At 44.0% G+C, this 22455-nt stretch overlaps 1 protein-coding gene across 4 annotated transcripts in view; it reads left to right on the top strand.

Annotated features, from left to right (window-relative positions):
* Positions 1–22455, top strand: part of ZNF827 (zinc finger protein 827) — a 524965-nt gene that overhangs the window by 493735 nt on the left and 8775 nt on the right. For 2 of the 4 annotated variants that reach the window (XM_063920595.1, XM_063920596.1), the window contains 5 exons: positions 821–958; positions 9059–9230; positions 14662–14828; positions 17422–17613; positions 18911–19088. In XM_063920595.1, the coding sequence (XP_063776665.1) occupies positions 821–958; positions 9059–9230; positions 14662–14828; positions 17422–17613; positions 18911–19088 (847 nt within the window). Of the gene's footprint in view, positions 1–820; positions 959–9058; positions 9231–14661; positions 14829–17421; positions 17614–18910; positions 19102–22455 lie in introns of all 4 variants that reach the window. The other 2 variants (XM_063920597.1, XM_063920598.1) reach the window with 2 other exon arrangements.

Consider the following 22455-nt stretch of genomic DNA (forward strand, 5'->3'; position numbering starts at 1 on the left):
TCTTAGCTTCTTAAAATTGCGACCGATGTATTCGCAATATTGCGATTACTAACTACTTAGCAGTTTCAGAGTAGCTCCAGACTTACTCTGCCTGTGCGATCAGTTCAGTGCTTGTCGTTCCTGGTTGACGTCACAAACACACCCAGCGTTCGCCCAGGCACTCCCACCGTTTCTCCGGCCACTCCTGCGTTTTTTCCGGAAACGGTAGCGTTTTCAGCCACACGCCCCTGAAACGCCGTGTTTCCGCCCAGTAACACCCATTTCCTGTCAATCACATTACGATCGCCGGAGCGAAGAAAAAGCCGTGAGTAAAAATACTTTCTTCATAGTAAAGTTACTTGGCGCAGTCGCAGTGCGAACTTTGCGCATGCGTACTAAGCGGATTTTCACTGCGATGCGATGAAAAAGAACGAGCGAACAACTCGGAATGAGGGCCTATGTGTCCTTTGACAGTCAGGCCCCAATAAAAACATAGCACTTGGCATACATTCATGTAAAGTTGTCTTCAAAATTCTGTCATAATAAAGTGATTTTTGTTTTGTAGGATACTTTGTATGTACACTAGACCTTTGTTGATACTAATGTACCATTGCTGTTCTCTGCCATTTTATATAACCCTTTTCCGATTTGTTCATACAAGATTCACTTTAGTATAATTTAGCAAGGTTAATGATGGCAAGGTTGTGGTTAATGAGCTTATAAAACCAAGAAGGTATGGCAACAAAATCTGGTCTATTATCTGGGCAGAGTAAGAGCTCCAGCAGAATGTGTTCCAGATTTCAGTTCTAAATCTCCTATTGTGTTTCCTCCATTGTTGTAGATGCTGAACCTCTTGGGCTAGATTCCGGCAGTGGCCTAGCTGCCTGGAAACTAAATGAGCAGCTCTTTCCATGCGACGTCTGTGGAAAAGTGTTTGGCCGACAGCAGACGTTATCTCGACATCTGTTATTGCACACAGGTACAGTATACAATTACATATATCAATTTGGACTTTCTGTAGATAACTCGATCAGGGTAAAAGAAGCACTGTGGCATGCTGACATGAAGAGGTAGGTTTCTGCCTTCCACAAACCTAATAAACTGTGGACATACAGGACAAGCAGGAGATGGAAATGTAATACAACAATGTGCTATGATCCTAGTCGAACATGCCTTAGAAATAAATACTACATATAATTCATTAATGACGTTAACTGCTGGTATAAACTACTGTAAAATATATGCTTACAAATGCTGCTTAGGGAATTCTTTGCAGTACTATTGCAATCGTGTGTGGAATTGGCTTGTGTGTGTGTGTGTGTGTGTGTGTGTGTGTGTGTGTGTGTGTGTGTGTGTGTGTGTGTATATATATATATATATATATTATACAGTGGTGGTTGAAAGTTTGTGAACCCTTCAGAATTTTCTATATTTCTGCTGAAATTTGGCCTAAAACCTCAGATTTTCTCACAATTCTTAAAAGTAGATAAAGAGAACCAAATCATATAAGTGAGACAAAAAAAAGTAGAGGTGCTCATTTTTTTATTGAGGAAAATGATCAATATCACATATCTGTAAGTGGAAAAAGTATGGGAACCTTTAGGCTTAGCAGATATTTTGATTGTGAAATTGGAGTCAGGTATTTTCAGTCTATGGGATGACAATCAGGTGTGAGTGGACAACCTATCTTTTTAAAAGTATAGAGATCTATCAAAGTCTGATGTTCACAACACATGTTTGTGAAAGTGTATCATGCCATGAACAAAGGAGATTTCTAAGGACCTCAGAAGAAGAGTTTTTGATGCTCATCAGGCTGGAAAAGGTTACAAAACCATCTATAAGGGGTTTGGACTCCACCAATCAACAGTCAGACAGATTGTGTACAAATGCAGGAAATTTCATACCTTTATTACCCTCCCAAGGAGTGGTCAGCCAACAAAGGTCATGCCAAGAGCAAGGTGTCTAATAGTTCTCAAGGTCACAAAGGAACCCAAGGTAATCTCTAACCAATGAAGGCCTTTCTGACTTTAGCTAATGTTAATGTTTATAAATCCACCATCAGGAGAACACTGAACAACAATGGTGTGCATGGCAGGATTACAAGGAGAAAGCCGCTGTTCTCCAAAAGAACATTGCTGCCCATCTGCAGTTTGCTAAAGATCACCTGGACAAGCCAGAAGGGTATTGGAACAATGCTTTGTGGACAGAAAGTCCAAACTATAGCTTTTTAGTTTAATTGAGAAGCGTTATGTTTGGAGAAAGGAGAACACTGCATTCCAGCATAAAAACATCACACATCTGTGAAACACATTGGCGGTGGTATCATGGATTGGGCCTGTTTTACTGCATCTGGCCCAGGACGATTTGCCATCATTGATGGGACAATGAATTCTGAATTATACCAAAATATTCTAAAGGAAAATGTCTGGACACTTGTCCATGAGCTGCATCTCAAGAGAATGTGGGTCATGCTGCAAGACAACGGGTCAAAGCACACAAATCATTCGACCAAAGAATGGTTAAAATTTAAAGTTCTGGAATGGCATAGTCAGGGCCGGCGCCACCACTAGGCAGCTTTAGGCAGCTGCCTATGGGCGCCGGCCACTAGAGGGCGGTGCTGCACGCTGCCAGTGAAAGAATAATTCCTTACCCTTAGCTAAGCTGAGTTTCATGCTGCACCGCCCTCCCGCATGTTACCCACGCCCCCACGATTGGATCTCCCTCTCTCCACCTCATGTTGGGAGCTGCAGATTGACCTTAAAGGGGGGGGGCTTGATGGGAGCTGGCACGGAAAGCAGCTTTGGTCTGCTGGGGAGTTTGACGGTCTGGGGTGACTGGGAGCTCAGAGGAGAGGCTGGAGCAGGAGAAGGAGTGGCCGTTCCCCAAGGTCAGTGTACAGTACATGGTTCTAACTCAGCAGCTTCATAGGCTGGCATTGTGTATAGGCTGCTACTGTCCTGTGTGCTGTGGTGTGTTGGTTGGCTGGCACTGATCTGTGTGTATGGGGGGGGGGGGGGGCTGACTGGTACTGACCCCTATGTGTCTGTGTAAGTTGGCACTGATGTGTGTGTGTGTAGGCTGCTACTCCTCACCTGTGTGTGTGTAGGCTGGCACACTCCCCCATGTGTGTGTAGGCTGGCACTCCCCCGTGTGTGTGTGTGTAGGCTGGCACTCCCCCGTGTGTGTGTGGGCTGGAACTCCCCCCCCCCCGTGTGTGTGTGTAGGCTGGCACTCCCCCGAGTGTGTGTGTGTGTGTGTGTAGGCTGGAACTCCCCCCCCCCACCTTTTGTGTGTGTGTAGGCTGCCACTCCCCTGTGTGTGTGTGTGTGTGTGTGTGTGTGTGTAAGCTGGCACTGACCTATGTGTGTAGGCTGCCACTCTCCCATGTGAGTGTAGGCTGGCACTGACCTGTGTGTGTAGGCTGGCACTTCGCCGTGTGTGTGTAGGCTGGCACTGACCTGTGTGTGTAGGCTGGCACTCCCCCATGTGTGTGTGTGTGTATGTAGGCTGACACTGACCTATGTGTGTAGGCTGGCACTCCCGTGTGTGTGTGTGTGTGTGTGTGTGTGTGTGTGTGTGTGTGTGTGTGTGTGTGTAAGCTGGCACTGACCTATGTGTGTAGGCTGCCACTCTCCCATGTGAGTGTAGGCTGGCACTGACCTGTGTGTGTAGGCTGGCACTTCGCCGTGTGTGTGTAGGCTGGCACTGACCTGTGTGTGTAGGCTGGCACTCCCCCATGTGTGTGTGTGTGTGTATGTAGGCTGACACTGACCTATGTGTGTAGGCTGGCACTCCCGTGTGTGTGTGTGTGTGTGTGTGTGTGTGTGTGTGTGTGTGTGTGTAGGCTGGCACTGACCTGTGTGTGTAGGCTGGCACTCTCCTGTGTGTGTGTGTGTGTGTGTGTGTAGGCTGGCACTGACCTGTGTGTGTAGGCTGGCACTTCGCCGTGTGTGTGTGTAGGCTGGCACTGACCTGTGTGTGTAGGCTGGCACTCCCCCATGTGTGTGTGTGTAGGCTGACACTGACCTATGTGTGTAGGCTGGCACTCCCCCGTGTGTGTGTGTGTGTGTGTAGGCTGGCACTGACCTGTGTGTGTAGGCTGGCACTTCGCCGTGTGTGTGTGTGTGTGTGTGTGTGTGTAGGCTGGCACTGACCTGTGTGTGTAGGCTGGCACTCCCCCATGTGTGTGTGTGTAGGCTGACACTGACCTATGTGTGTAGGCTGGCACTCCCGTGTGTGTGTGTGTGTGTGTGTGTGTGTGTGTGTGTGTGTGTAGGCTGGCACTGACCTGTGTGTGTAGGCTGGCACTCTCCTGTGTGTGTGTGTGTGTGTGTGTGTGTGTGTGTAGGCTGGCACTGACCTGTGTGTGTAGGCTGGCACTTCGCCGTGTGTGTGTGTGTGTGTGTGTGTGTGTGTGTGTGTGTGTGTGTGTGTGTAGGCTGGCACTGACCTGTGTGTGTAGGCTGGCACTCCCCCATGTGTGTGTGTGTAGGCTGACACTGACCTATGTGTGTAGGCTGGCACTCCCGTGTGTGTGTGTGTGTGTGTGTGTGTGTGTGTGTGTGTGTGTGTGTGTGTGTGTGTGTGTAGGCTGGCACTGACCTGTGTGTGTAGGCTGGCACTTCGCCGTGTGTGTGTGTAGGCTGGCACTGACCTGTGTGTGTAGGCTGGCACTCCTCCATGTGTGTGTGTGTGTGTGTGTAGGCTGCCACTGACCTGTGCGTGTAGGCTGGCACTCCCGTGTGTGTGTGTGTGTGTGTGTGTGTGTGTGTGTGTGTGTGTGTGTAGGCTGCCACTGACCTGTGCGTGTAGGCTGGCACTCTCCTGTGTGTGTGTGTGTGTAGCCTGGCACTCCCCCACGTGTGTGTGTAGGCTGGCACTGACCTATGTGTGTAGGCTGGCACACTCGTGTGTGTGTGTGTTTGTGTGTGTAGCCTGGCACTCCCCCACGTGTGTGTAGGCTGGCACTGACCTATGTGTGTGTGTGTGTGTGTGTGTGTGTGTGTGTGTGTGTGTGTGTGTAGGCTGACACTGACCTATGTGTGTAGGCTGGCACTCCCGTGTGTGTGTGTGTGTGTGTGTGTGTGTGTGTGTGTGTGTGTGTGTGTGTGTGTGTGTGTTTGTGTGTGTGTGTAAGGTGGCACTGACTCCTGTGTGCTCGAACAGTGGAAGTTATAAAAACACAAGAGGGCTCATGTTGAGAGGAGTCAATCAGTGTCAATGATCACATAAATTGGCGATATTTGGCGACTGCCCATACACAATCCCTCTCTGGCAGTAATTTAGATGTAAATGTATCATCTGGAAATAGAATTTTACAACAGATAAGAACCACTTGGCCCATCTAGTCTGCCCTGATACTGTTCCCCTCCATGTATTACTTTCTAAACATAGCACAAAGACATGCAGGCAATGTATGAATGGTCAGTAGCACTGACCTCTTCCGACACCTGTAGCTATCGAATTCTACAGCTGCAGGTGTCGATGCCCACACACCATGTCCATGGCTGTGGCAGCTGCCGGCTCCGGGCTATGGCCCTCATTCCGAGCAAGACGATTTTAGCAGTATTGCACACGCTAAGCTGCCGCCTACTGGGAGTGAATCTTAGCATCTTAAAATTGCGAACGAAAGATTCGCAACATTGCGATAAGACATCTCTGTGCAGTTTCTGAGTAGCTCGAGACTTACTCTGCCTGTGCGATCAGTTCAGTGCTTGTCGTTCCTGGTTTGACGTCACAAACACACCCAGCGTTCGCCCAGACACTCCTCCGTTTCTCCAGCCACTCCCGCGTTTTTCCCAGAAACGGTAGCGTTTTTTCACACACGCCCATAAAACGGCCTGTTTCCACCCAGAAACACCCACTTCCTGTCAATCACCCTACGATCGCCTGAGCGAAGAAAAAGCCGTGAGTAAAAATACTAACTTCATAGCAAATTTACTTGGCGCAGTCGCAGTGCGGACATTGCGCATGCGCACTAAGCGGAAAATCGCTGCGATGCGATGAAATTTACAGAGCGAACAACTCGGAATGAGGGCCAATAATATTTCTGTATGGATTGTAGCCTGTAGCTATCTATTGCTGATATATATAGTGGATAATACAGTTACCTGCTTACTGTATTAGTAGTGAGTGAGCAGATATGGGGCATGGATAAAGGCAGAGCACTAGTATACAGATTGCACATCTGAGGGGAATGCTAATATCTTAATAACACGTGGCGCAGCCACATATCCCGAGTAAAACAATCAATGCTTCAACCAATTAGACAGTGAAGTCTGCACTAATGTATTCTTTCTTTATAAAGATATTGTTCTGAAAAAATTTAAACAAGCAGACACAGTGCAGACTGTTGGGATAAAGAATCATAGATGATTTATTGGTTCTATTCACATAAATAGTATTAAACACTGCATATCATCCTCAAATAGCATGTACATAGTCCAGATCCAAATGTACTTCTCAATGCACGTCGGCGATGATTTTGCATTTGCTGAGTAGCTACCTGCCTGCGCAGCCTAGGTGATATCATGCAGTTGCTGTGGCCCGCCCCCGCAACAGTTCGGATACGCCTGCGTTGTCTGGACCGCACCCCAACAACGGCATTCTACTGTGTGTATTATATGTAAGCGGCACTACTACTGTGTGTATTATATGTAAGCGGCACTACTACTGTGTGTATTATATGTAAGCGGCACTACTACTGTGTGTATTATATGTAAGCGGCAACACTACTGTGTGTATTATATGTAAGCGGCACTACTACTGTGGGCATTGTGTGTAAGTGCAGAGTTGGTTCTACCATTAGGCAGCTGCTTAGGGTGCCAGTATCTGAGTGGGCTGCCCTGAGTCTGCTTATCACAAATTTAAGGATAACTCCGTGAGATGCATCCCTGTAAAACTTAATTTAGACGGTAGCTGTTGAACTTCTAAGATGCTGCCTACATACTTTCATCTGACGGGCTGGAAAATGTGTACTGGTTTTTGGTTTTGGTCGGGGGGGGGGGGGGGGGGGTTGGGGGGGCGGTTAAAAGCAGGCTGAAGTTTTGCCTAGGGTGTCGAGAAACCTTGCACCGGCCCTGGGCATAGTCAAATTCCTGACCTTAATCAAATTGAAATGTTGTGGAAGGACCTGAAGCGAGCAGGTCATGGGAGGAAACCCACCAACATAACAGAGTTGAAGCTGTTTCGTATGGAGAAATGGGGTAAAATTCCTCCAAGCCGATGTTCAGGACTAATAAACAATTACCGGAAACGTTTACATGCAGTCATTACTGCACAAGGGGTCATACCAGATACTGGAACAAAGGTTCACATACTTTTGCCACTCACAGATTTGTGATATTGGATCATTTACCTCAACAAATAAATGAGCACGCCTAATTTTCTTGTCTCATTTGTTTTATTTGGTTATCTACTTTTAAGACTCGTGTGGAAATCTGAGGTAGTATTAGGCCAAATTTCAGCATAAATATAGAAAATTACGAAGGGTTCACAAAGTGTCAAGCACCACTGTGTGTGTGTGTGTGTGTGTGTGTGTGTGTGTGTGTGTGTGTGTGTGTGTGTGTGTGTGTGTGTGTGTGTATATATATATGTTATAGATGTCGGATGTTACCTTAGAATTTGCACTTACAGTTTACAGCAGTGACCCCCTAACTGTGTGCCTAGGCTACCTGGGGTCCCTGCCCCAGAGCACTTGCAGGGGTGCCCTGGGTTGGTGGTCCAGGACCAACTTAAATTATTTATGGTCAATGTAATAGGCAAAACCAGTGCTGATGGCTGTAAATCATAAAATATATGAACAAACAGAAGTGAATCTTGTCCCTCACCACATACATGATCCTAAGGATTACATATAAACACAATTTACTTAATGTAATGTGTTTTTTACTGAAGTTTCTGAATATGAAACCTTTGGCTTATGGGTGCCATGAAATGTTTTTTTGATATCCTATGGTGCCGTGACTAAAAAAGTTTAGGAACCACTGGCTCCCAGTAACATTACATTGATATACCATACATGTGCAATACCTAGCATATATTGGCTTTAATAAGTGGTACTCATTTAATCCTTCCCAAACAACTTTTAAAGTTCTAGCTCCTCTTAAGACTCGCATATAACCAACCATGAAACACACCATAATTACAGCCACAAGCAAACATACACACTCAAAAATTGATTTACAATATGACCACCTGCTGTTTCACCACCATCTTCACACTGACCTGTGTCTATTGCTGCTCTTAGTGCAGGCTCCTTCATCCAGTACAGACTTGTCATCCTCACTTCACACTTCAAGCTTCCCACTTTTACTACTGCCTCCCTAGACCATTTTGTATTGTCGCCCATTGTAGGTTACCCCAATTTACTAACCCTGATAAAAGAAGTGGAGGGTAACGGCTACTGTTATGTCTGATCCACCATGCCCATAGTTACTGTACATTAAAAACATGAAATCCTTTTACCTGGATACTGATACTTACGCAGCACCATTGGTGCGCTGTATTGCTCCCCCTGTTCTACCCCTTGGACTCCTCTGTCATCTTTGCACAGTGTAATGCAGCTTTCTGTAACACACCAACATTTGGAGTCTGTGGAAATGATGCATTAGATAGGCTTAGCAACTGTGAAACTTAGCCCACCTGTGATGCTGCTACCTGTACACTACGCTGCACTCCAACTTTGATGAAACTAATAATGGGAACTATAGATACTCAAATGCATTTTACATTATAATTTCTTTACCCAATTCCAGGAAAACTGGGAGATGTACCCCGCTGACGGATTCAGTGTTGTGTGTACTAGGGACAGACGTGTGTGGGTTATTATGGTATGGGGTAGGGGCGACTTAGTGTTAGGCATGCCTCTGGGACAACAAAAGTGCTATGAGACCATAGTAATCTCATTACAAGGAAATGCATTATTATCTAAATATTAAACTGGTTTCTTGACAATAAAGCATAAAGACCTCCAAACAAGGCTTATAAATATCCTCTTGAACAAAGTGTAAGTTTCAAAGTGGAGATGAGTTTATGTTGTCACCTTTTTTATTATTGCTTTATTTCTTCTCCTACACAGAAGAGAGAAAGTATAAGTGCCATTTGTGCCCCTATGCTGCAAAGTGCCGAGCTAACCTGAACCAACACTTAACCGTCCATGCGGTGAAGCTGGTGAGCACAGACACGGAAGATATTGTCAGTGCAGTTATTTCCGAAACTGGTGACAAAAAGAAGAATCCATATTACTATAGGTAAGAGACTCTGATTTACTTCCTGTAGGCACAGATTGTACTGCTGAGCTGGATATTATATCTCAAATAACTGGAGTATTTATACTTTGCTGCAGCTGTTTGTCATGCTCTCTGTCACCCCTCTATATAGGCTTGTCATATTTGGAAGAAGGTGGTTATTTAACACAGCAGACAGAATGATGATAGCTTGGTATACTTGCTTTACAGAATTGTACTTAGTGAATTGGTTGCTTCATGTACAGGGGCAGAACCAGTGATTTCACAGTTGCTCAAATGGGTGGTATTCATGTGACCGGCGGTCTGCTGACCGACAGTCACATGACCTACTCCACCATCCCGCCGGCTCAGTATCCCGATGGTCGGCATGCCGACCAACAGGGACTATTTCCACTCGTGGGTGTCCACGACACCCATAGAGTGGGAATAGAACCCGTGGCGACCGCAGGTCGCCACCGAGCCCGCAGCGTGGCGAGCGCAGCGAGCCCGCAAGGGGCTTGCTGCACTCGCCCCTCCCCGCCGGGATCCCGGCGTCGGTAAGCTGACCGGCGGTCAGGAGACCGCCGGTCAGCCATACTACACCCGCATCTGCAGTCTTACCTGTTACCACGGTATCAGATTCCATCTGTACACTGTCCAATAGCTGTGGGAGGCATTTCTATGTAGGGGACTGGGAAGGTAACTGAAAATTTAAATATTGTGATTTAATTGACAGAAATACTCACTGCTAATTAGAGGCAGAAAAAGCAAGATAGCCACCATTTGTGTGACATAATAGTAGAATGGTCTATATTTATGTTATATGATGGCTCTGAGAGTTTCTTTCCGGGATTTCTCTCAGTTGGTACTATCTCCAACTGGTAACATCAGATAACAATGGGAACCCGACCCATTATCCAACTGGTGTCATCAGACAACAATGGGAAGCTGACCCTGAGCAGAGACCCTCTCCTAAATGCCACACTTAGGAGGGGAGAATGGACAACTTTTTAATATTCTAATTCTCCTTCAGAAAAGCATAAATGTAGTACATGGTTGCTTATTTCTGATTCTGCAAGGTATAAGGTGTGTGTGTGTGTGTGTGTGTGTGTTTATGTATATCTATCTGTCTACCGCTGGTATCGTACCATATATTTAAGAAGGGTAGAAAAGGTTTTAAAAAATAAACATATGCAATTTATTAAAACTTAATGAGAATAATAAACATAGCAAGTTTTAAAACAAATAAAAAGTGTTTAAAAAATAGCATAGAAAAACAGAGGGCAGTACCATAAAATGTAAGAACCAGAAAAAATACATGCATAAAGCCAAAAGTCAGTACATAAAAAAAATGTAGGAGGAAAATAGGAGGTATATCTCATCTTTGTGAGGAGGTCAGTTAGGGAGAACCTATATATAATAAATATATATATATATATATATGCAAATTTGTTGTTTATGTGCTTTCTGGTGTATACTGTACGTCTGTTTAATATGGCACAATTACAATAATAGGATATTATGCATGGATAATTCATATATGTATGCATGTATAAATAGATAGATAGATAGATAGATAGATAGATAGATAGATAGATAGATAGATAGATAGACACTCACTTTCCAATGTAGTTTTGAAAAGATGCAGGATCAGCACTCACGTTTTAGCAGAAGAGGATTTATTCAGTCCATCAGTAGCAAAGTAATACAAACAGCGGCCCGACAGCCGTTTCAACCACACTCCGGTAGTTTTCCTCAGGGGCTAATCATTAGCCCCTGAGGAAAACTACCAGAGTGTGGTTGATACGGCTGTCGGACCACTGTTTGTATTACTTTGCTACTGATGGACTGAATAAATCCTCTTCTGCTAAAACGTGAGTGATGATCCTTCACCTTTTCAAAACTAAATTGGAAAGTGAGTGTCAATGTTTATCTTTTTTGGACCCTGCACCACGACCATTGGTATTTTGTTAACTCTTGCCAGTGTGCTGTTTCGCTTCTTGAATCTATATAGATATGTATATATATATATATATATATATCTATATATATATACCAACGGATTGGCACTCACCCTTCACAGTGAACTGGGCCCCGGTGCCTTCTGGAATCAGTAATATAGGTCGCGACTCCTAGCATGCAGCGGCACTCAGGGAAATGACTCTTGGAGTTTCCAAACAAACGGTATTTATTCCATGATAGTGCAAAAAAGATCCAACGTTTCGGGGTGCTACCACCCCTTTGTCAAGGTGAACACAACAGAAGTAAGTGATAACTCAAAGTGATTACCTTTATGTATGGAGGAGGTGAGGAAGTCACGGAGGCACCTCCTGTGAACCCTGCTGCCTCCGTGACAGCTGTCAGGCTGGACGGCACATACACGGACGGTTGCTAGGGGAACCAGGGCGTCTGATGACGCGGTGCGGGAGCACGTGACCGGAGCTTACGCTACACGCTCTTACGTTCACAAGCAGGGAAGGAAGTGTATGCCTGTCCCCGGAAACGCTGCTGCACCTCCCGCTGGCGGGACTTCCTCACCTTCTCCATACATAAAGGTAATCACTTTGAGTTATCACTTACTTCTGTTGTGTTCACCTTGACAAAGGGGTGGTAGCACCCCGAAACGTTGGATCTTTTTTGCACTATCATGGAATAAATACCGTTTGTTTGGAAACTCCAAGAGTCATTTCCCTGAGTGCCGCTGCATGCTAGGAGTCGCGACCTATATATATATATATATATATATATATATATATATACACACTGCTCAAAAAAATAAAGGGAACACTTAAACAACACATCCTAGATCTGAATGAATGAAATATTCTTATTAAATACTTTGTTCTTTACATAGTTGAATGTGCTGACAACAAAATCACACAAAAATTATCAATGGAAATAAAAAAATGTATTAACCCATGGAGGTCTGGTTTTGGTGTCGCACTCAAAATTAAAGTGGAAAAACACACTACAGGCTGATCCAACTTTGATGTAATGTCCTTAAAACAAGTCAAAATGAGGCTCAGTAGTGAGCGTGGCCTCCACGTGCCTGTATGACCTCCCTACAACGCCTGGGCATGCTCCTGATGAGGTGGCGGATGGTCTCCTGAGGGATCTCCTCCCAGACCTGGACTAAAGCATCCGCCAACTCCTGGACAGTCTGTGGTTTAACGTGGCATTGGTGGATGGAGCGAGACATGATGTCCCAGATGTGCTCAATTGGATTCAGGTCTGGGGAACGGGCGGGCCAGTCCATAGCATCAATGCCTTCGTCTTGCAGGAACTGCTGACACACTCCAGCCACATGAGGTCTAGCATTGTCTTGCATTAGGAAGAACCCAGGGCCAACCGCAACAGCATATGGTCTCACAAGGGGTCTGAGGATCTCATCTCGGTACCTAATGGCAGTCAGGCTACCTCTGGCGAGCACATGGAGGGCTGTTCGGCCCCCCCAAAGAAATGCCACCCACACCATTACTGACCCACTGCCAAACCGGTCATGCTGGAGGATGTTGCAGGCAGCAGAACGTTCTCCTTGGCGTCTCCAGACTCTGTCACGTCTGTCACATGTGCTCAGTGAGAACCTGCTTTCATCTGTGAAGAGCACAGGGCGCCAGTGGCGAATTTGCCAATCTTGATGTTCTCTGGCAAATGCCAAACGTCCTGCATGGTGTTGGGCTGTAAGCACAACCCCCACCTGTGGATGTCAGGCCCTCATACCACCCTCATGGAGTCTGTTTCTGATCGTTTCAGTAGACACATGCACATTTGTGGCTTGCTGGAGGTCATTTGGCAGTGCTCCTCCTGTTCCTCCTTGCACAAAGGCGGATATAGCGGTCCTGCTGCTGGGTTGTTGCCCTCCTACGGCCTCCTCCACGTCTCCTGATGTACTGGCCTGTCTCCTGGTAGCGCCTCCATGCTCTGGACACTACGCTGACAGACACAGCAAACCTTCTTGCCACAGCTCGCATTGATGTGCCATCCTGGATGAGCTGCACTACCTGAGCCACTTGTGTGGGTTGTAGGGAGGTCATACAGGCACGTGGAGGCCACACACACTACTGAGCCTCATTTTGACTTGTTTTAAGGACATTACATTAAAGTTGGATCAGCCTGTAGTGTGTTTTTCCACTTTAATTTTGAGTGTGACTCCAAATCCAGACCTCCATGGGTTAATAAATTTGATTTCCATTGATAAATTTTGTGTGATTTTGTTGTCAGCACATTCAACTATGTAAAGAACAAAGTATTTAATAAGAATATTTCATTCATTCATTCAGATCTAGGATGTGTTATTGTAGTGTTCCCTTTATTTTTTTGAGCAGTATATATATATATATATATATATATATATATATATCTCACATGCAAATTCTACAGCAAACATAAACTATATAGAGGCTGATTGCAGACTTCGTAGACCTCTAGAAGGCACATATCCCCTGCACTGTGACTGTAGATATGAATCCGTAATGAACGTGTCCGTTTGCTGTTTAGCACAATCATCCTGCTTATCCCACAGTGCAAGTTCTGCTCACTAGAGAACAGCTGCTGGCAGCATTGTGTTCAGAATCCACCAATGACTGGGACATGGAGTTCCTGGAAGCCTGTGAAATAGTGCAGAGTAACCTGGGAAGCTGTCCAGATTATTTGAATTGGTTTCTGAGGTGCCATGTGCTCTCTACTTAGCAACAAACCAGCCTTTACAACTGTATTTGGCAGCGCTACTTTGCTTCTGTTTGCCCAGAGGAGTTTGCCAGGTGATGTGCAGCATCTGGAACATGTAGTTCCCAATTACCATCATCATTATACTGTACTCTGTTAGTATAATGTCATCTTGCAACATATCTGTAAATGGAAGAATGCAAATATTCAGAGTTCTGTTCTTTCCTCCATCATTGGAAGAGTTAACAAGAAACAATTAGCCCCTCATCATGCCTATATATTACAAAAGTACCTAGAATCATTATATAGTTTCCCAGGCATAACCCTCTTCTGGAGCTCCACCCATACATATTGATGTAACCAAGCTTCTAGTAGGGAATACAATGTCCACTTCCAGTAGACCAACATGAATCACTAGTGCTGCGAAGATTTAGGTGGCCCCTATAGTAGGTATTAGCTACACAGATGGTCAGGTGGCTGTTAGGGATAGGACAGTTGCTGGAATATTGTTGTGTCTCCTTTAATTATATATATATATATATATATATATATATAATCTTACTGATTGAAAAGCTAGTGGTCTAAAACTATAAGGTAAAAAGTGACTACCTTGTCACTTTGCATGCTACATTGCATATTTCCTAAATAGATATTATAGAACATATACAGGATTTATTATTGCATGTCATTTATTATAATTTATGGTGTAAGTGAATCAAAGAACATGACATTTTTGACAAAATGTGAAGCATGCTACATATGATATTTTGTCCCCTACATCCCCCTGTAGCTGTCATGTCTGTGGCTTTGAAACGGAGCTGAATGTCCAGTTTGTGAGCCACATGTCCCTCCACGTAGACAAGGAACAGTGGATGTATTCCATTTGCTGCAGCTTTTGTGATTTTGTCACCATGGAGGAAGCTGATATGAGGAGCCACATCAGCAGCAAACACTCAGGTGAGGAGCCTGTGCCCAGGACACTGTATGATCACAGCAGCAACAATAGCACTAAATTATGGGGGACCTTACATCCGGAAGTAAGCTCCACTGTTTGGCTGATCACACTTGAAACATGTAGATGCCAAAATGCTGCAAACACTGTAATCACTTTGTGAACATGTATGGACACACACATATAAAATATACGATCCACAGATCATACAGATGACTTATTGTGCAGTGTCCCTGGCAGCTATGTGCTAGCTTGTTAGTACTAAAAATCTTGTGTTAAATTTAAAAAAAAACAACTACAAATTGTTTATTTCAATAAGAACTCCAAGATCTATGCTTGGGATGGGGTTAATCTCCTTTCCCAGGTAAAAGAACCACGGGGTCGGATGCTCTAAAACTAATGCAGTCAGTCTATGCTCCCTACTGGCAGCACCTTGAGCCAAAGATTATTCCTGGAGAAGTGTGACAGTATATTTCAAGGTCATTGATGCCTCTGATTGGGCGTCTGCCAAGGCCTTTCCTATCAGCTGCATTACAAGTAGTATCCTTTACAATGAAGTTTATCCAGATAGTCATTGGATGTAGGAGCTGGAGAGAGTATTGTCGAACCATACTGGTCATAGGACCCCCTAAGTGTCTGCCACATGGGAAATGTTGGTTACACACCTTTGTCACAAAGTGTTTCAGTACCCATCAAGTGGAGGAAACCATATGCATCATTGAAGTATTTATCGCGATTGGCTAGGTGGTTTCGCAGCAATGGGGTGTACTTGGCAGAAGTCGGCCTTAAAGGGAATGAGAGGAACATATTGTAATCAGCCCACATCCGTCTTACTATTGTCATCTGCCATTTAGATATATTTATTGTAAGGAAGAAATACATATCGGCTTATTTTTCGAAAGTCTTCTAAACCACTTAGCAAACTTTCATTTGCATTAGAAGATAACAGGGTGGCTGAGCTTTGTTACACGGGATGCGCCAGCCGCCCCTGGCTAGCCAAATGGTGCTCCGCCTTCCCCCATAATCATCACTGCCATACTGATCCATACTGTAACTTCAAAGCTCTTTATATCTTCCAAAATTCTCCACTCTTACGAGTATACTACACACTAGGTATTTGTAGTAATTAATGCCATTGTTTCTTGCATATACTGTAGGTTTTGCATAATGTATATAGGACCTCATTCAGCTTCATTAGCAGTTTAGCTAAGATTGTAAAACTGCTAATGATAAAATTGCAGGCTGGGAGGCACCCAGCACAGGGCAAGGCTGCCCAGCATGTAAATGGCAGAATTGCAATCGCATCGCTGATTTGCGAATGCCCCTGCCTCTGCAACCAGGCTGTGAAGGCAGGTGCAGACTGGCTATTTTCCGGGTTACAGTGGCCGCATGTGACGTCGCATGTGACTCTCCTCCATTTCCCATGCCCACCCAACACCACGTCCCCTCCCCCCAGCAACGCTGTGTTGACTGCGAACACCTCTACCTGTCAATCAGGCAGAGGCCAAAGAGTAATAAATATTCTAAAATGCACAATAAATGTTAAAAAGGGCAGCCGTCACATATAAATAAGGGAACACCACGTCCCTACTGGTATTGTCAAATGAGAAAAAATAAAATATGTGCATAGGCGCCCTTATAACAAAGATGAATACCAAGGTGTTATAATAAAAAACACACTTTTTAATGATACTACAATAAAACACAGAAAAGTATATACAGCAGATATGATTGCACTGATCCCAAATAGATTTCTCACCCTCTAGAGGATTTGCGGTGGGCAAAGAGCTTTTATAAAAAATCAATAGGGTCCCGGTAAGATAACACGGCACCACCACAAAAGGCTTGTTTCCTTGGAGGTTAAGTAGGGAGTTCAACAGTGAATCAGTCACAAACAGCATCCATGTCGTCCAAGCTTGAAAAAGGAGATTTTCTCCGAAATGCGTAGTTTCGACGACATGGATGCTGTTTGTGACTGATTCCCTCCCTTATAAAAAAATTGTAAAAAAAACAAACAATTGGCATCTAGAAAAGTTGTCCACAGAAGGTGTTGATTTTGCAGCCAGAAGAGTAATACCCGGTAATAATCCAGTGTAAGTGGCAATGCCCAGTAATATGTAGGGAAGCAGCATAGAAATGCTCAGTGATATGCCACTAGTAGTATTGGTCAGTAATGCCAGCTGTACTGGTGCCCAGAAATATGCCTGCTGCAGTAGTAAGTAGTGTCCAGTCATATGCCAGCTGTGGTAGTGCCCATTGCTATGAACAGCATTAACAGTAATCCCCACTACTTCTAGAACTACATTGTTCTTCTTGTCATCCTCCAAATCCAGCGCTGGTGTTGCCAGTCACTGTATCACTGGTGACCGTGCTGGTGATTATTTGGCTACTACAAGCCAATTAGAAGCCAGTGTAGAGTTCCCAATGTTGTGAAAAATGATACAAGACTAGAGCTGCTCAGGTTGCACTGCTGCGCCCTGCTACCATCCACTCTCCTGGAGACCTCCCTCATTCTGATCAATAACTGTGAAAGGTATAAAACTACTATGAAGAAGTAATTAGGATATGTTTGTTTTCTCTGGTTCTCGCCGTCCATAGGAGATGAAAGAAAGACTCCCACTGAATCAGTAAGCCCCTCTTCCTCCTCATTGTCTGCACTTAGCGACTCAGCCAACAGTAAAGAAGACTCGGACACCCCGCTGAGGAGCCAGACTTCAAACAACTTGTTAGTTATTTCTGTAGGGCCTGGCACCCCATCTTTTGTTAGCAGTGAAGAGAAGTCAGACAAAGGTAATCCCAACACAGCGGCCTGTTAATACTCTCTGATACATGCTTTGCCTCAACTGTATTATAACACATTCTTGTTTCCACTCGGAATAAAAAATCATCTATTAAATATAATAAGCTATTTTACAGTTACCTGTTAGCACTTCCTTTATTTTACAGCTCAGTTTAAAAAAAATAAAAAAAAGATGAGAGAGAGCCTATGACAGTAGCAGTTCTTCCCTGGCTACCAGGGGTTCTGATTGGCCAGTCTCCAGTATGTGTCAGTGCTAGCAGCATTTTTAGATGCTTGATGCATTTATTTAGCGACATATATAGCTCTAATAGTCTTCCAGCTATGCACTGTAGCCCACTGTAAAAGCACTACATGGATGCTAGGCAGGCTGGGAAATGTGCCCTATGCACCACACAGACTGTGGAATGACTGCATTACTCAGACACTAGGCATGCCAGGGGGTGTGTAGTGTATTGTATATCATGTGACGGTGTAACACTCTGCAGCCTCCTTCCCCATACAGATGCAGCAGCATTGTGATTACTCTGTCTAGTCATTTATAACCCCAGTAACAGGTTACATCTATTTCTATATAGCTTATATTTGTATAAATATGACTTTGTTACCTACATAAAACTAATCAAGCAATGCGTTCGTATCAAGTCTGCAATACGGTCTGCATCAAGCTACATCATAAAAGAAATAATAACAAATATTTTCCTTACATTATATAGTTAGATGATCTTTGTATTATGTCCTCACTACCGTACAAGGATTGGACAAGTTTCTTAAACTGGGTACACACTATACGATATATTGGACAATGCTGCGATCAGCTCCAGATCGCACAGACTATCGTATAGTGTGTAACCTCAAATCAAGCAATGAATTGGGGAGTCGCATTCTCTTGGATGTTCTGCACGACCAATGGGAAGATTCCACGGATGATGATTGTTACATGAAGTGTTCATCATGCAGCAGATCATGTAGTGTGTACAGCGATGTAATATATCATTACATTGCATCGCTACGTCACTGGGTCGCACCGTCGTTGAGGTGTGTACCCAGCTTATGTTGGCAGCGATGTCCGTTTGCAGCGGATGGTAAGTCGTCCTATTCAGTTATTGAAACTTAGATTTAGATAAAGAATGCTGATGATGAATTGTACAGTAAGCTACTACACACACATAGCCAGTTATTCACAGGTTCCAACAAGCTATATGTTCTATCTAGAGAATAATTCCTGCATAAAAGCAAAATACAAACTTTTACTTTGGTCTTGTTCTAAAGTGTCCTTTTAAATTACAGGATTTGAATGTGTGTTCTGCAATTTTGTCTGCAAAACGAAAACAATGTTTGAACGGCACCTGCAGATTCACCTGATCACTCGAATGTATGAGTGCGATGTGTGTCATAAGTTCATGAAGACCCCGGAGCAGCTAGTAGAACACAAAAAATGCCACACAGTCCCTACCGGTGGGCTCAAGTAAGGAAAGCAAGTACAAAAACTTTTCCTGTGTTAAGCATACGTAATGTTCTGTTGTATTTAGTATCATTATTTCTATAGAGATATGCTATATGGTACCATATGGTAACAAACATGGGCAGATTCAAATGGCTGCAGGTTGTGTTACATGGCCAATCCAGAGGGTGGGAGCAGGGATACGCATTAATTGCTGCCTCGGAGCTGCTTGCAGGGCTGATGGTGGGTCTCTGTACCCATGAGAAGGGACTGCACAAAACAACCCCGGCTAGCTAAATCTGCCCCACGTTGATGTTTATTCATATACATATATATATATAAAGACTGTGAGGAGCGGTCAGGTCAGTGGCTGGGGAGAAGTACAGATGGAGCCTTGCTCATCTAGCCTTCCCTGCTGCGCCTAGGTGCCCCAAGGCTTGTTAGCATAAGCCTTTCATCTATTGTTTTCCGATGCAATACAATACAGAGAGAACAATACAGCAGGGGATTAAGTTATTACAGCAGGGGATTAAGTCCAACTGCCCAGTCTCAGTTAATCCTATTAAAGGGATAGATGAGCAGGGCTCCATCTGTATAAAAGCCAGATTTACACACATATATATGGGTTAGTGGTGAGTTTTGACTATAAAATTACTACAATAACACAAAGATGATATGAGTAATACAAAGATGATATTTATAAGTTATAAATATCTTCTTTATATTATTCTAATCATGTTTATACTCAAAACACTACTGGAGTATGACAGGTGAGGCTCCGCCTACCCTGACCACACATCACTGTATATAGATATTCATAACTGTTGCAACAAGAGTATGTTATATGCCTGATTATTCATTGGAACTTATTCATTAGAATCCACTGAATAACAGACTGTGATACTGGTCGGTTTTGCAGCTTCTTCCATTATAAATCCAATGAGGAAAAGTTTCGTTTCTTTGCAGAGCATTTATCAAAAATCACATTTCCAATGCAATCGGGGCACAATGTTACCTCCCAAGAATGCAATCACATCGGGGGAATGTATCACCCGGCACAGGCAGGGACAAGGAGCCTGTCCCTGTGATGTGCTCTGTGTGCTGGGTGCTGCGCTGTCCCCTATGACCGTGCATGCGCTATGGCCATTGCCTGCGGAGGGTTCTGTGGAAACCCTCTGGTACTACACCCCCGATGGGCCATAGGTGACAATAGGCTAATAGTATTATTATTATTATCCTTTATTTATATGGCGCCACAAGGGTTCCGCAGCGCCCAATTACAGAGTACATATGCACATAATCAAAACAGAAAAACAGTGACTTACAGTTGAAGACCATATAGGACAAGTACAGGGTAACTAGGCATAACTACACCAGTAAATGACATAGAGATAAGTTCCAAGGTGGCCAAAAAACTGCGGGATTTGGGCAGTTGAGGATTATTAAAGAGAAAAGATAAGCACATGAGGGAAGAAGGCCTACTCGTGAGAGCTTACATTCTAAGGGGAGGGGCAGACAGACAGGGGTGACACAGATGGGGTAATCCATGTTTAGATGGCAGTAGCTGCAGGGGCCAATAATGGGCATGCTTCACATTCCAGATATTGGTAAATCGGGCAGCATTGCATTCTCTGTAGAAACCTATGGTGGTTGCGGCTGCCAGTGGGAATGAAGGGATCGCAGTACGTATTGAAGATATCTGCTGAGGTCCTTCCTACATACATTGCAGGGATATTTAATATTTGCAGCTAATCACAGAAAACGGGTGATTTTGGGGAAATAGCAGCAAATATTGTTTAATAAATGGGCCCCTTTATTAGAAATCCTCTGTAATTTTATAGGTAGTGTAGTTGTTGCTATCTGTGGACATAACAGTGGATAGACATTTAATATTTTGGCTCATTTGACCTACCAAATTCTATTAACTTTGAAATGCTTTCTGCAGGAACAACTAATTATTTAGTTATTATGTATGTCCATATTCTAAAAGTGGTATACACAGATAATCATATCATACCTATTTACCCCCTACTGGTGCGTGTTGTGAGAACATATTAATTTTATAGGTAAAATGACATAAATCCTCATTTTTGACAGAAAAATGTGAAATGCTTTAAGGCCATTTTTTTTACAAAGCGATATATTAGGTATTTATATTCTAGTCTGTCTTTATTATTTAATTCTGGAGGTACAGATGTAGCAACGTTCATCGTTGCCACAATGCGTACACACGACTATTCGCTCCCGCGACTAGGTAATGTATTGTCTGTGTACCGTGGGAGCGAATATATGTACAGTACGTGCCCATAAATAAGGCACTCTTGCTGCAGAAATTTAGTCACGTGTGCGAATAACCGCAGAATAGATGAGCGCGGTTACATCTGTATGGTTGAAATTAATGACTATATTTTATTATTTCATTATTAATTGTTTCCTGCAGTTGTGAAGTCACTTGCATGGCATTACTCACCCTGTGCACACCACCTGTATACAGTTTGTAATCATATAAACCCATTATACAGTATATCCCCAGCCCCTTCTTGCTTGCAGTGGTTGGACAGATGTGTGACAGTGCCGACACGGTTGCAACTTTTTTTTTATTAAGGCCTACAGCTCTGCTCCCATACCATGATGTGTACCACAAACCTATACCACATGCGGAAAGACATGATTAATCAGCCATATTGTTTAAACAAATATTACATGAACATCAGTTATTATTTGCACTATGACAGTAAAGCATGCTACACTGGCAGTTATCCACTACAGTTACACCCCCCCCCCCTTCTAATGTTTACATGGATTAATTGATGTTTACCACAACACATATAATCAGTATCCACATTAACCAGGATCCTTTCTTAAATGTTATATATTTAGTTTTTCAGCATACACAGAGGAGCAAAGTACAATTAAAAAGATGTCTCAATATACAAAATGCAAAAGAAAACACATTCAGATTAGAGGCTACTCATTAGAGTATAAGGGGGTAATTCAGACCTGATCGCTAGGCTGCGTTTTCGAAAAGAGGGCGATCAGAGGCAAACTGCGCATGCATAAGCAATGCGCAGGCGCGACGGACGGCTGCAAAGTGGATCGCCGGTCAGCGACGGGTTTGTGCGAAGGATCCGTTTGCACGGTCGATCGCAAGGAGATTGACAGGAAGAGGGTGTTTGTGGGTGGCAACTGACTGTTTTCAGGGAGTGTTTGGAAAAACGCAAGAAGATTGACAGGAAGGGGCGTTTCTGGGTGTCAACTGACCATTTTCAGGGAGTGTTTGCAAAAACGCAGGCGTGTCTGAAAAAACGCAGGCGTGTCTGAAAAAACGCAGGCGTGTGTGAAAAAACGCAGGCGTGTGTGGGCGTTCGCTGGGCGGGTGTATGACGTCAAA

The sequence above is a fragment of the Pseudophryne corroboree genome, chromosome 1 (assembly GCF_028390025.1).
Source record: "Pseudophryne corroboree isolate aPseCor3 chromosome 1, aPseCor3.hap2, whole genome shotgun sequence".
Lineage (NCBI taxonomy): Eukaryota > Metazoa > Chordata > Amphibia > Anura > Myobatrachidae > Pseudophryne > Pseudophryne corroboree.